The 14,658-nt window shown below is 37.1% G+C and overlaps 1 protein-coding gene across 3 annotated transcripts in view; it reads left to right on the forward strand.

Moving 5' to 3' along the window:
- Positions 1-14,658, forward strand: part of XIRP2 (xin actin binding repeat containing 2) — a 75,171-nt gene that overhangs the window by 29,861 nt on the left and 30,652 nt on the right. For all 3 annotated transcript variants that reach the window (XM_005671902.2, XM_021076512.1, XM_013984219.1), the window contains one exon: positions 3,879-4,016. In XM_005671902.2, coding sequence (XP_005671959.1) covers positions 3,879-4,016 — 138 coding nt within the window. The remainder of the gene's footprint in view (positions 1-3,878; positions 4,017-14,658) is intronic.

Genomic DNA, 14,658 nt, shown 5'->3' on the forward strand with positions numbered 1-14,658 from the left:
GGAAGTCTCTTATCTTGCCAGGCACTAGGAAAATATACCATAAAGCAAATTTGCATAAGGCATGATCTATATTTATAATGTGCTGAAAGTACAATATTTAAATTGGGTATATAAGGAAACTAAATCATCTCACTATTTAATATAAAATTGTTAAACTTTAATGCTATTCTGAAGAAAGTCTACATATAAGGAATTTAATAATCCTTTTACTTCCTGCCACTTACAGATAAAACAATCTGAGGGGTAGTGATTTATGGGAGATCATGCAATTAGAACGTGGCAAAGCCAGACTAGATTCCAAGTCTCTTGACTCTAGTACTCTTTTATCTATATTCAACCATCTCCTCTCATACACAAAAGCATTTTTGGTTCAAAAAATGTCCTACTATTTGGTTTGGCCCTAAGTTAATGTTGTGAGAAAAATTAGCATATGTATTATCTCAGAGAAATCCTGGTAAATATCTAGAGTAAAGCAAAATAATTTCCTTATTTGGTCAGTTGCATTAAATGCTTGTTCAATGAAAAAATCATGGAAACTGCTTATAACAAAATTTCTGTCTGCACAAATAAATCAAATATTTTATGTGCAAAATTTAGAAGTCACTTATTTGGCCACCAACCAAATCCATTACATTTCAGTCACATTGAGATAGTTTCTCTTTGTTCCAGATCAGCTTCTCTTTGTCTTAGACTCAGACAGATGGCATTTTGTTGAACCTAAAAAAAAGGCTTGCTTGTGAAAAGGTATCAACCCTCAGAAGACACCTAGAGGAGAAAGGAGAAGTAACATTTGCTAAGCAACAAAGCCAACAGATTCTGTTGTGTGCAATTTTATTTCCTTTACCTTGTTTAACACTTGCAAGAAACCTATGAGAAATATATTGCAATTCCCAGTTTATAATAAAGAAAACTGAGGTTTCAGAGACTCTAGCCCAAGGTTTTAAGTGTCAGAAAAGGGATCAGAATCACTGTTTCCAACTCCCCAAATTATGTTATTTCTATTATGTCCTAGAACCCAAGAAGGGTTCTTTGTAAAGGAAATTGGTGATTTTGTATATAATATACTTACTTGGTCTGGCCCAGTCCTGACATAACCCTGGAAGCCTTGAGGCCTGAAAGTAAGTAGATGCCTGAGAGCTGAGGTTAAATGTTAGGCATTTAAAGTAACTTATTAAAATAATGGTAGGTAGGTTCTGTTTTAGGCATTTAAATTAACTTGTTAATAAAATAATTATTATCACATTCCCATTAAATTCCAAATCTTATTTCTGAGTCCAAGAAAAAGTAACATAAAATAAAGATAAACATTTTTAAAAGGTTCAATCCAAAGAAATCTAAGTTATGTGATCATTTAAAATAACATGAATTAGTTGGGACGTTAGCACAAGATAGTAAACAAAGCAGTGATCTCTGTCTAAATGAGGAAACATCACTCCAGCTTGTGGCCAGAGGCTGCTCCTAGAGTAAGTCCTGGCATCTTATATATGTAAACCTGTATCTACAAGCTGAGCTAAACAAGGAAACCTTATCACTTCCACTGAACTACAGCTCAAAGGACTTTCTGCCTTAGCCAGGCAAGCAGCCTCAGGAGTGCTGGGGTAATGATCGAACTACTAGTAAAAATAATCAACTATATGCATTTTTGCATACATGATGTGGTCTGATCCCAAAGAACAGTGCTAAAGGAATGGAATGAATAGAACTATATTTTAATTCATTTAGTAGATAAGAGGTAACCTGTTCAGTATAGGAAATGATACTTTTGGGCAAATGCACATACTAGGAAAGTATCCATTCATTAGCATAATTAATGAGGCTTACAGATTAATCTGCACATGATTTAGACACTTTATGGTTGTTGGAAAGAGTAAGTTTCTTAACAAAATTTGCCTTAATTTCTATAATTTAATATTTATATATTATCTGTATGTATGATTGATTGAAGGCTATTTATGTAAATTAAATGGAAGAGAAGGTAAAAGAAATACTGTAGTCTTAATTCACCCTTCCCTTTCTTTATCTTAAATTTCAAAAGAGATGCCATACTTTCTTATGATTTTAACATGTTTCAAATGACAGTAATTGACTAGGCTTTACACCTGAATTTTGTTGCAGAATGTGATAAATACATCCCTGCTTCTCATAGAGCCAATGTGCATATTCTTATATCTTTGACAATGCGTGTAATTGGGGAAAGGTTATAAACTTGATAAAGCAGCCGCTTGAGTGTTTGCTAGTAATTCAGATAATCCTTCATATTAATTCTATTTCCAATATTTCAGAGTATGAAAAACCCAATATAGTAGTTGTACTTTTAGGACGCTAGTTGTATTTTGAGAAACTACATATTTGGGTAAAGATTTCAGAATCCCAGTATTCCACAGTCCAGGGTATGGGAACCTCAGCTCTCAGGCATCTAGTTACTTTCAGGTCTCAGGCCTTCCAGGGTTATGTCAGGACTGGGCCAGACCTTAGGAGACCTGAGCATGAAGTGTCACTGAGTCTTCTCCCAGTTTCAAATGGATCTGGAAGCTTCCTGGAGGAGAGTGGGTTGGCCTGGAGCCTCTTTGCTTGACAGTTGTCATCCCATCTGGGCTTGAGTGCCCACTGGCTGAGGAGTATACTGAATCATCAAAACCAAAGACTTCAAGTTACTGCACTTCCCACAGAGGCATAACATCTGACAAGACTCCTCAAAGTTATCCAGGTTGTCCTAAATGATACCTACTGAGGTAGACTGTAAAATGCCAATGGTAGTCAAGAATTCTTCTAAATTTAGACCGCCCTGATTCTCACATACCAGTGCTAAGAGCTGAGTCCTAGCATGTGCCAGTCCTGGAGTAGCTGTTTTTCAGCCTGTTTTTTTAAGGCTGGTCATTATACAGACAGCTATGATTAAGACAGACAGATATGAGTTCAAACTCCAGCTCCTACACTCACACCCTAGCTGTGAGAACTTAACAAGTTGCCTTACTTCCCCAAACCTCAATTTCCTCATTTAAAATGAGGATAAGGGAGTTCTCATCATGGCTCAGGGGAAATGAATCCCTCTAGTAACCATGAGGCTGAGGGTTTGATCCTGGGTCTCGCCCAGTGGATTAAGGATCCAGCATTGCCCTGAGCTGTGGTGCAGGTCACAGACACGGCTTGGATCCTGCAGCTGCAGCTCTGATTTGACCCCTAGTCTGGGAACTTAAGTATGTCACATGTGGCCCCCCCAAAAAGAAAAAAATAATACAATAAAATGAGGATGATAAATGTCTGTATCTCACAGAATATGGAAACACATCAAATGACAAAATATATGTAAATATGTAGAAAATCCCTCAGCATATATGTATTAAGTAGTCATTATTTTTACTAATATTAATAATTTTGCACATTAATAAAAATATGCCCCCCAATAGATCCAGAGCTATTCTATTCATCTTTAATTATGTAGATACATTTTGGAATGAATCAGTTCTTAATAATGTCTTATCTATATAGATATTTGGAATTTTAATGACAACTTTATTTTGGGTTAAAATTGAAGTTATTATTTTAATTTCTGCTAGTTCATCTGTGTATTATGAGAGAAATACATATAGACAAGTCTATTCTCCAGATATCAAAATCTATCTGAGATGGGGAAAATTAACTCAATATTTTGAAAATCCTTCTGACTTTATTTTGAAAGACCGATACATGAAAAACAACATGGGGACATTATTTTTATTAAGGTTTGCTGTAATAAGGGGACTACTGAAATAACTGTGGTGTATGTCAATATCTTTTTAATATACCACCCATTAATAATTGTCAACTATTTTTTTAAATAGCTTGAGAATCCCATCCTGAGAAGATGTAAAGTTGAATTTTCCTTTTTCTTGTCTTAGATGATGGAGGAATCAGAAACGTGCACATTGCCTGGTGGTTTGGCCAGAGTGAAGAAGCAATTTGAGAAAGACAAAACTGCCTCTTCCTGTAATACCTTTTCTCAGTATCAATACCAGCACCAGAACAGATCTGAGCAGGTAATATTCCTGTAGGTAAAGGATAATTTGTGTCTGGTTGAAATGCTCTCATTTCAGTGCCAATATAAAACACACACCCCTGGCCCTCTTTGCTGCTATGTTTATTTTCATTACTCATTTGCAAGCATTGTAATTTTTAAATTTTTTTTAATTTAAAACATATTTAGAAAATTATCTTTAAAGCATATCAATGTATCGATTTACTGGAGCATTTCGCCATGTTTCTAGGGAATCATACTGGAATATTTTTCCTCACAGCTTCTAATGTCTCAAACATAGATGAAAATTAAATAGCTTAGGTTAGTCGGCAGGTAAATAGAAATGTTGAGAACAATGTTTATATTGAGCTTCTGCCTTCAGGTTATAATTCATGATAAACTATCTGCTGTTTGTTTGCATAGATTAAATCTGAAACATTATTTAGCTGCTTATTATGGTGAGTTTTCTGTTTTTTTTTAAATCATCAAAAATTGAATAGTAGAACACAGATGTTGTATAAAACTGCACAATGCAACTTCTAGATGCTATCTTATATAAGAATTTTTTTCCCATTTCATTACTCCATTATCATATATCACCAAATATTGTCATGGGTTATAATGATTTTTGAATGTGAAATTCTAAGTAATAAAACTCATTAGACTAAGCCTGGCACTTTGAAAAATAGTAATTGTACTGTAAACAGCTGTACTTAGGCCCATGTTTTCCAGGAGGAAGAAAGTAACTAGGGTAATTCTGAAATGTACTGGGAGATAAAAGTGGGTTTTGTTTTGTTTCATTTTTTCAGAAAAATCCCTAGGATAACTAGAGTCATCTAAGTTTTAAAAATTAAGGTCTTTGGGTGTGTATGATGGTGGTGGCATGGAAGGTATATTAAATAGATTGATTAAAAATATAGTATGTGTGGGAGTTCCCTTTGTGGCTCAGCAGAAAGGAATCTGACTAGTATCCATGAGGATGTGGGTTCGATCCCTGGCTCGCTCAGTGTGTTGGGAATCCAGCATTGCCGTGAGCTGTGATGTAGATCACAGATGTGGCTTAGATCCTGAGTTGCTGTGGCTGTGGTGTAGGCCAGCAGCAGTAGCTCCAATTTAACCGCCAACTCCAACTTCCATATGCCGCAAGTGGGGCCCTAAAAAAATTTTTTTTTAAAAGGCAAAAAAAGTGTAGTATTTGCTTTCTTTTTTTGACTTTGAAAGTAAAAAATTGCAGTATAGGTAGTTCAATAAGTTTATAGTAAGGTTTCTTTTAATTTGGCCTAAAGGAAGTGTAAATAAAGATTGGATGTATCTGTGATCTAATATATAGCTCTTGCAACAAAGGAATCTAAGTGAACCAAGTATAAATGTCTACTTGAAATTGATCAAAACATAGTGTATACTCATCACTAATAATATAAATAACTTCCGTGTAGAAGTATAGGTAAAGTTTTTACAATTCCTTTATTTTGCAGGGAAGCAGCATGATAGAATGTAAGGGCTATAGGGCTTGCAGATCTGAGTTTACACTACCTCTGGCACTTACCAGCTGAGTGACATGGACCCAGGGCCACCTTCTTGGGCCTATATATGGCTTGGGCCATTGTACAGGTCTCCATGCTTAGAAGGGCCCTGTACTTAGTTTCATGCTCTGCTATCATCTTGAAATTCTTAGTAATTTTTGAACAAAGGACCCTGTATTTTCTCTTTTTTTGCTATTTCTTGGGCTGCTCCCTCAGCATATGGAGGTTCCCAGGCTAGGGGTCGAATCGGAGCTGGAGCCGCTGGCCTACACCAGAGCCACTGCAACGTGGGATCTGATCCGCGTCTGCAACCTACACCACAGCTCACGGCAACGCCGGATCCTTAACCCACTGAGCAAGGGCAGGGACCGAACCTGCAACCTCGTGGTTCCTAGTCGGATTCGTTAACCACTGCGCCACGACGGGAACTCTGACCCTGTATTTTCATTTTGCACTGGGTCTGGCAAATTATATAGCCCAGACTACATAGTCCAAACTCATAACACCCTCAAGTCTCAGTTTCTATAAAGATGGGAAAACTGATGAGTGACTCATCTATGTCATAATTGTGGAGGACCGCTATTGACAAGGAGCAATTTCCATAAAAGTATTTCATCATTTGTGAAACTTGGTATCAATTAGGACTCTTTAATATTGCAAAAGACCAAAACCCAACCACAGTTATCTTAAACCAGTCAAAACATTACAGATTCATAAAAATGTGGTCTTGTGGAAGGGAAGTTAGATGTAAGCTCTAGGGATATATTTGAGCAGCTAGCTTGTACCATCTCTTCAATTATTAAATTTTTAGGAATTTTGCAAACCAGATAATGCCATGTTGATAGCTTGAAATCAGCCATATTGAGACTGTTTACACCAAGGGAATGGTAAATGCTATGGATTTATTTATTTATTTATTTTTGATTCTAAAGGTTTTTAAAAATTTTTTTTATTAATTAATTTATTACAATTATAGATTATTTCCTTCCTTCCTCCCTCCCTTCCTCCTTTCCCCCTTCCCCCCTTCCCTTCTCTTCCTTTACCTTTCTTCTTTCCTTCCTTTCTTCCATCCCTCTTTCTTTCCTTTTTCTTTTTTTTGAGAACCCATTGCTAAGTATGTATAACTTCACCATTGATGTAATTAAGACTCAAATTATGTCCCTTACATAGTGGCTAAGAGCACTGGGATGCAGCAAGGTCACTTGGTCCAAATCCCTGCTCCTTCACTTATTAGCTGTGTGGCAATAGGCAAGTTTCTTAACTAACCTGTGCTTCAGTTTCCTCAATTTTAAAATTAAGATTATAATAGTATCCACCTCATGGTTTTGTTAAGAGTATTAGATGTTTTTGTAAAGTGCTTGAGATTGTGCCTGGCCCACTGCAAGCACTTCACAAGTATTTGTTTAAAAAATTGAGTATCACCTTGATCATATCTCTTGCTTTTTCAACCTCTCAGCCTCACTTCCTCTGAGCTGGCCCCATTCCCACCTGGGTTTTCTCCAGAAAGTCATGAAAAAAGATGCAAAGAAAGAGTAAGAATCCTTTTCTCAGAGGTCCCAGGAAAAAGCTTTACCACATCTAATTGGCTCTAATGGAATACACATGCTCCTCGTAGAACTAAACTGCTGTAGCCAGAGGCTGCTGGTTTGCTGAGGCTCTGTATCTGTTTACTTAGGTGGACATTCTCAGTATACCCTTATGAACAAAATAAATGAATGCTGGATAAAAACAAAACTAACCAAGCCAACAAAGAGATACATAGCTATAGCTATATCCACCATAAGCTCCTTGCAAATATAGTTTATTATTATAAACTCTTGTCCTTGCTCTGTGAACCTGAAATGCTAAAGTATGTGAGTAATAAAACACCTTGGTCTTAAGATCTGAATATCTGCATGACTCTGGGCCTGTAGCGACCTGTCTGAACTTGTTTCATCATCTACCTTAGACATACTAATAATACCTGTAATTCCATGAGGGATGATTAAATCTAAGTCATAATGCAATATAAATAAAATATGAAGGAAATACATAGGAGAATAAACTAGTAAATACCATTTATTGAACTATATGCAGAAGCCTGTAGGAAATGAAAGAAGAAAACCAAATGACTAATTTATAATCCTTCATGGAAATTCGAGATACATATCAAATTTGGTTATAGAAAGGAAAAGGTAGAAAAATCATGTCTTAGATATTCACTTAAATGTTCAAATCTATCTGAATGCATTCTAAAAATCACTTCTTTTATCAGCAGGGATTGAGGATGAAACATTACTGGTAGACAGACAGTTAATTCTATCTTACTCAAGGTATGGTCAACTCTGAGAGAGTTTGCAATCTCTTTGTTCAAAGTACTTGAGATTTACCTCTCCACTAAGTCTGCCCCTGGCCAGCAAAATATTTATTTTGCTGACATATAAAAATTAGCATTAACTTAGAAATCAAGTTTAATTAGAGTTAAAAAAGAGAACATTTGTTTTGGATTTCTGACAATATTTAATATCACAATTAGTAATAATTTCATAAGGTATAATAATTAAGTCCATTCTGCCTCTTTTCCTCCTAATGTATTGAAGTCAGATGTTTCAAGTTAATTAGCTATTTGGAAGCAATTTGGGAGATCAGCAACGGGACTAAACAAGTTTTGAAAATTAAACTATCTCTGAGGTGAAATGTCTCTCTGTTTTTAATTGATTATTTTACACCTATTGAAAAACAGGTTCTGAAATAGGGAGGAAAGGAGGTTCAGGATATAGGAATATTCATTGATGCCAAACATTTTAAACTTGGATAATGTCCTACTTATGTACTCTAGACTTACGCTTTGTGGTTTTGCCAGTCTAACAGTTACTACATGGCTTCATGTATCCTATATGAATTAGAAAAAGGAGCCTCTCTGAAGAGTTAGGGCCCCTGGATGAAGGGAGTTTGGGATAAGGGTTCAGCTTCTTAGAAGTTTGGGAAAACATTATTAGGTGGCTTTAGTAGTTTGTACTAACCATTTGTAATATTAACCATTTATATTTTATTTCGAAACAGCTATTACTGATTCCTATAGATATGAATGACATCCAGCCCTCTTTAAAGGATTATAAATCATTCAGCATGAGTCCTGCTGATATTTAGTCCAGCATGAGTCACTACATTGTTTCTGATTTTGTCTTAGGATTGAATTCACAGAATTACATGCCAGTGAAAATGATGAGTAGGTTTTTAATGCTAGGAGGGAAAGGACCACTTAATAGGGATAGTTTTAATCCACTCACTGTAACAGGCACCCATTTAGGAAAAACATTCTGAATAATCCATCCCCTCATCCTTAAAAGAGGATCTTGAAGTATGCTGGGGCAAATAGGATAAATGTGTTTGTTATTGGTACAAAATTGCCACTGTCTCTTTACAGAGTTGATTTTCATTCACCTATGTTTTCTGGGTTGATTTTTTGTTGTTGTTTTTAAGACTTTCTTCTGCTCTTCTTTTTTAACAGCTTTATTAAGGTACTTTGCATACCATAAAATCCACCCATTTTAAGTGTACAATTCAGTGGCTCTTTAATATAGTTACAACATTGTGCAGTGTCACCACAACCTGATTTTCAAACATTCCCGTTCCTCCAAAAAACAAATATTGGACCCATTAGCAGTCTTGAAATATTCCTTCTTTGTGCCATATTCTCACACACGTTTTGATTTTCATCCCCTCATGCTTATTTATTCTTTATTTTCCTTCTCTCATATTTACACAGCACTGAGCAGCTCTTTGCATAGTAATTATGAGGTCCTGAAAGCCTCTTCTCTTCTGGAGTTGCTTTCCCCCTCTCCCCCTGCCCCCATTTTAAGTGGCTTAAGTAGGTAAGAGCAGATGGATCTCCAAAAATCTGGTGAGTAATCAGTGCATTACAGTGCTTAGGTAATTGCTCTCATGTGAAAATGGCTGCACTGAATCTATGTCAAGAGTCTAAAGTATTCCTGACCTTCACTCCCTGCCGCCAAGTCTGATGTGGACCAGTAGGGAGTACAAGTATGTGTCTTCCTGCATATATCTGCTGTTGCAAAAATCCTCCTGTAAACATTAGCCCTTTGTAAGATTATGTGGATTTGGAACAACCTCTGGACAATTTTAGGTTGACAGAAAACATTTTTGACAGCTTGTGACAGATATAATCTGACATCTGTGTGTTTTAGACTCTTTAAAGGTGACCCATAATTATTTTCTAGCAAACGAAATATATTTTTATCAGCTAAATATCTACATTGCAAAGTATTTCCCATATAAGTGTTTTAAACCTACCTTTAGCTTTCTGCCACATACATAATTTTTCAAGGGCAAAGATTGCTATTGACAACCACAGTTTAACCTGGATTTCTATCAGCACACAAGACCATGACCAAAATTGTGTCTTGTTTCATTTTTCAGTTGTGTGCATGGTTTTAAAATGACTATTATGGAGTTCCCGTCGTGGCGCAGTGGTTAACAAATCCAACTAGGAACCATGAGGGTGCAGGTTCGGTCCCTGCCCTTGCTCAGTGGGTTAACGATCCGGCGTTGCCGTGAGCTGTGGTGTAGGTTGCAGACGCGGCTCGGATCCTGCGTTGCTGTGGCTCTGGCGTAGGCCGGTGGCTTCAGCTCCGATTCAACCCCTAGCCTGGGAACCTCCATATGCTGCGGGAGCGGCCCAAGAAATAGCAACAACAACAACAACAAAAAAGACAAAAGACAAAAGACAAAAAAAAAAAAAAAAAAAGACTATTATAACTTAAAGTAACCCCATTCAAAATGAGGCAGTTGAGAGTAATGGTTAGGTTTGTTGACTCCAGAGACACACAACCTGGGTTATGATCCCCTGAGTTAACCACTTAATCTCTTCTGTATATTGAAGATAAAATAATAGGTATGTGCTAAGAATAAAATGAAGTGGTTCATGTAAAACTCTTACTGGAATGCCTGACAGATATTATTCAGTAAACACCAGCTATTATCATTAGTAATATTGCCACTAAAGCATAATCCAGTGCTAATTATTCTCAAAGTAGAATATAATTCCTACGCATTTTATGCATATGTAAAATGACAAAGAAGGATGACATTGTTCTCTGCCTCACACCTTGCCTGTCCTTTTGGTTTTTTGGCCCAAGGACAGAGACTCATGTCCTAGGAGCTCATTAGGTCATTAAAGATTAGTTTAAAATGAACATCCCTATATGTGCTTTGCAACTGGTGACCTCCTGCTACCTGATCTTCCTCTGTGTCTCCCCTCTTCCTACCTGTGTCCACTTTCTTATAGCTCTGTAGGTCTTGGTGGAATCCCATACTTTTTTCTACAGAAACTGAATGGAAAAGAGTTATATTTGGTAAAAATCCCTTGCTTGGACATGAAGTCAATTAACTGTGTGTAGTAATGCTTTTCCCAACTATGAGGAAAACCAAAGCAAAAAAAAAAAAAAAAAAAAAAAAACGCAAACTAAACTCCATGAGAACTTGTATTTCCAGGATGAAAGGAAGAAAACTTTTTTCTACCAGTCCCAACAAACCACTGCTTCTTCCCCTGCTTCCATGAGGCCTGTACGTGTCTGGTTTGTTCATAGTCCTTACAAAGCCCCTCCTACGTGCTTCTACCCCAGGCTTCCCAGGGTTGAGGTACAGGAATGTAATAGGAATGGGTTTCAAACCTCTGTCTGCTGGTTTCCATATCACTCTGGACCTGAAGCAGACCTTTTCAGAGTACCTCACAGGTCTCCTCCTACCTTCTCTCAGACTGGATAAAGGTTTAGAACTACAGGAAATCTCAGTGGGAGCTCTTGTCACCTAAGTCACTTAGGCCCTCAGTCAGGTGGTCCTCAACTCTGGTCATACCTGGGAGTCCCTGGGCAGCACAGGTAATTCTGACTTTTTTGTTCTGGTGTATGGTCAGGGACTTTTATAACTTTCCTGGGGATTCTAATGCACAGCAAAGAATGTGGCAGTGCAGACCTGAGCCAGGATTTGTTAACCCAGAGATGACTGCTCCCTTCCTAGTTTCTCATCTGCAGCTCATTCTTTACTCTGATAGCAAGGCCCTTCTATTTCTATGGAGATTTCTCTTGAGATGCTTATTGCAATCAAAGAACAGAACAGGGGCTGTGGAGAGCAGAGAAAGCAAGGGCTTAAAAAAATCATGGTCAGTATAATAAATGTCAATCAACCAAACAACAAATTTACTGGTACCCCTAAGCCCAGTAAACTCCTTTGGTAATGGCAGACAGTGTTAAAATGGTGGGGGTTTTGCATATATACAAAGATATATTCAAATATTAAAAATAAACTAAATAATGAAATGGTATAAATGAACTAAAGGAAGATATATGAAAATATTTAAAATAGGAGTTCCTGCTGTGGTGCAGTGGGTTAAGGATTAGGCGTTGCCACATCTGCAGCACAGGTTGCAGCTGTAGCTCAGATTTGATCCCTGGCTCAGGAATTTTCACATGCCACAGGTGTGGCCCAAAAAGTTAAAAAAAAAATTAAATAAACCAATTAGAATAAAAAACTAGAAAAAATGATTTATTAGGTTACATTGATATGTCAATAATTAATTAAAACTGAAATTTAACTCCTTATAAATATTGCCATCTTTCATGAAAAACCTTTAATTTTACAGGATTATACAATCTATATACCTAATGTCTCTTGACTGTACCTTTGATATTTTTATACAAATTATATTAATTTCTGAAAGACATAGGACTTGATTATAAAGTGCTAAACCTTAAATCATGGAGTAACAGGCTCATAGACATTTGGATCCTTACCCAACGAATGTGTGGACTCCCCCTGGGATACAAGGTGTGCCCATAAAGCACAATAAGGCTGTCTTCTGAGATCTACTGGCATTAGTCACATTACTTTAGAGCCACAAACTATACCTCTCAACTTCAGCTGTCCCCAGATGATGTTGATGACTGTCTGCTGAGGTGTGACCATAAAGTCTCAGTCCGGGTCCCTTTGCAACTTGCAGTTCCCAGCTTCTTTTGCAGAATCTGTGAATAGATGCTAGAGCACAGAGGGATTCACTCCTCTCTCCCCTGTGACTACACCACAGGCCATTCCTGTGCATCATTATAAAAGGAAATGTATTCCAACCCCACACTGTGAAGCTGTGAGCAAAGCATTTGGTTGGGTCTGTGGTAGAAACCCTATCTTCTTGATGAAATGGCGTAGACCATCCAGTGAGTGCATAACTGCCTGGATTGCTTTTACTGGGCTGAAAATGAGCAAACAGACTCATCTTCTGGGTGGCTTAGAGGGGTTTAGAAACATCATCAAATAAGGAGGCCCTGGCACTGTTCCTTAGGCAGTAAGAGGCTCAGTGGATAGTGCAAACACTCAAGTAAGACAAGTACAGATTCAGTGCTTTCAAAAAGTCTTAAATTGTTTGCTTTTCTTTCTATGATTCATCTTATTCTCCAAAATAAAATTTGTAGGAGCAATATTTACCCCAGTTATTGGGAATATTACACTATAGCTCCTCATCTTCTTAATGGTTCTGTGAATTTTCTGTTTCTGTAAACCTATTTGTTCTAACAGAGCCCATTTTCAATTTCATTTACAGAAGACAACTGCAATTACAGATATACCCTCCACTCCTTTAAAGTAAAAGGAATTGGGATTGCTTTAGGAGAAAAGGAGTGGTATTTTTGTTATCACAGGACCTGGAGTTGTTGAGAGAGTGTCACCTGGATCCTTTCCTCAAAGACACAAAGTCACAGCACAGAGTTTCATGTTCTCGGTACTTCAACAGGCAATCTCAGAAACTTTTTGATGGTGATAAAGATGTAAAACAGATGTTTTAACACACAATCAAATTTTATGTCTTCTTTTATAGGAGGCAGTAGATAAAGTTAGAATTAAAAAAAAATCATTTAGCCCATTTTTCAATCTGAAGTCTCCTATTAGTTTAGAATTATAAATGGACTTTTTGAATAATTACATTTAACAGAATTCTCAAGTATATAGATAATGTTATAGTATACTAATTAAATTTACTTTCTTTAAAATTTTATAATAGAGTGACAAGATACAGAATTATTATTATTATTATTATTATTATTTGTCTTTTTAGGGCTGCACCTGCGGCATGTGGAGGTTCCCAGGCTAGGGATTGAATCAGGGCTGTAGCCGCCCGCCTATGCCACAGCCACAGCAACGCGGGATCCAAACCACATCTGCGACCTACATCAGAGCTCATGGCAATACCGGATCCTTAACCCACTGAGTGAGGCCAGGGATCAAACCCGAAACCTCATGGTTACTAGTCAGGTTCATTAACCACTGAGCCACAACAGGAACTCTAAGATACAGAATTTTAAGTTCTGAGATTTTGCTAGTTTGTGAGGGGCAAAGGAAATTATAACAACAAAAGAAACCATGAACATTACAGAATCATTATGTTTGCAGAACTTAGTAAAATCTGCAAAATGTTTTTTCTACATAGTTACTTTTATGAAAATTGTGTTTTCTATAAGCACTTGACATCAGAGGGTATTATTAGAACTTTCTGCTGCTTCTGGGTCTGATAGTTCTCAAAATAAACCCATCCTCATGGGTCTCTGAAAATAATTGGATTGAGTCAAGCTTGTCTATTCTTTTGAATGTTCATTTCTTTATCAGTTTACTTAATTACAAGTGGATTATAATGCTAAAAAATCCTAGAAGAACGCAAGGTCTGATCAAAGGAAGGGGCAGTAAGAAATTCTGTCCTTAGCACCATGTTTGTGTAGAGATATGTTTAGGAAACTTCATTTTTTTCCAGCTTCTTGATGAATCTCAGAATAAGATTACATCTTATTCAGAACCCAGAATAAGATTACCTCTCTTTCTAACAGCCTCTTCTTAAACTCTGTCCTAAGTGATCTACCCTAAAGACCTAAACAACTCTACTGTATCTCCAACTGCATTAGGACAAGGTGTTATACACCAGCCACCAGATGGATACCAATAGGGGGAGCTAAGTGCTCATTCCATCTTCCTTATCCTTGGGTAAATACCGGAGCCTTCTGAGACAGCTTCCTGCTGGGGCATTTGGAATTCCTTCCTTGAATCCTGCAATTCATCATATTCCACTGTGCATAGAATGTTTGGGGGGAGGTTTGGGGGCTTCAG

This window comes from Sus scrofa, chromosome 15, assembly GCF_000003025.6.
Source record: "Sus scrofa isolate TJ Tabasco breed Duroc chromosome 15, Sscrofa11.1, whole genome shotgun sequence".
Classification (NCBI taxonomy): Eukaryota; Metazoa; Chordata; class Mammalia; order Artiodactyla; family Suidae; genus Sus; species Sus scrofa.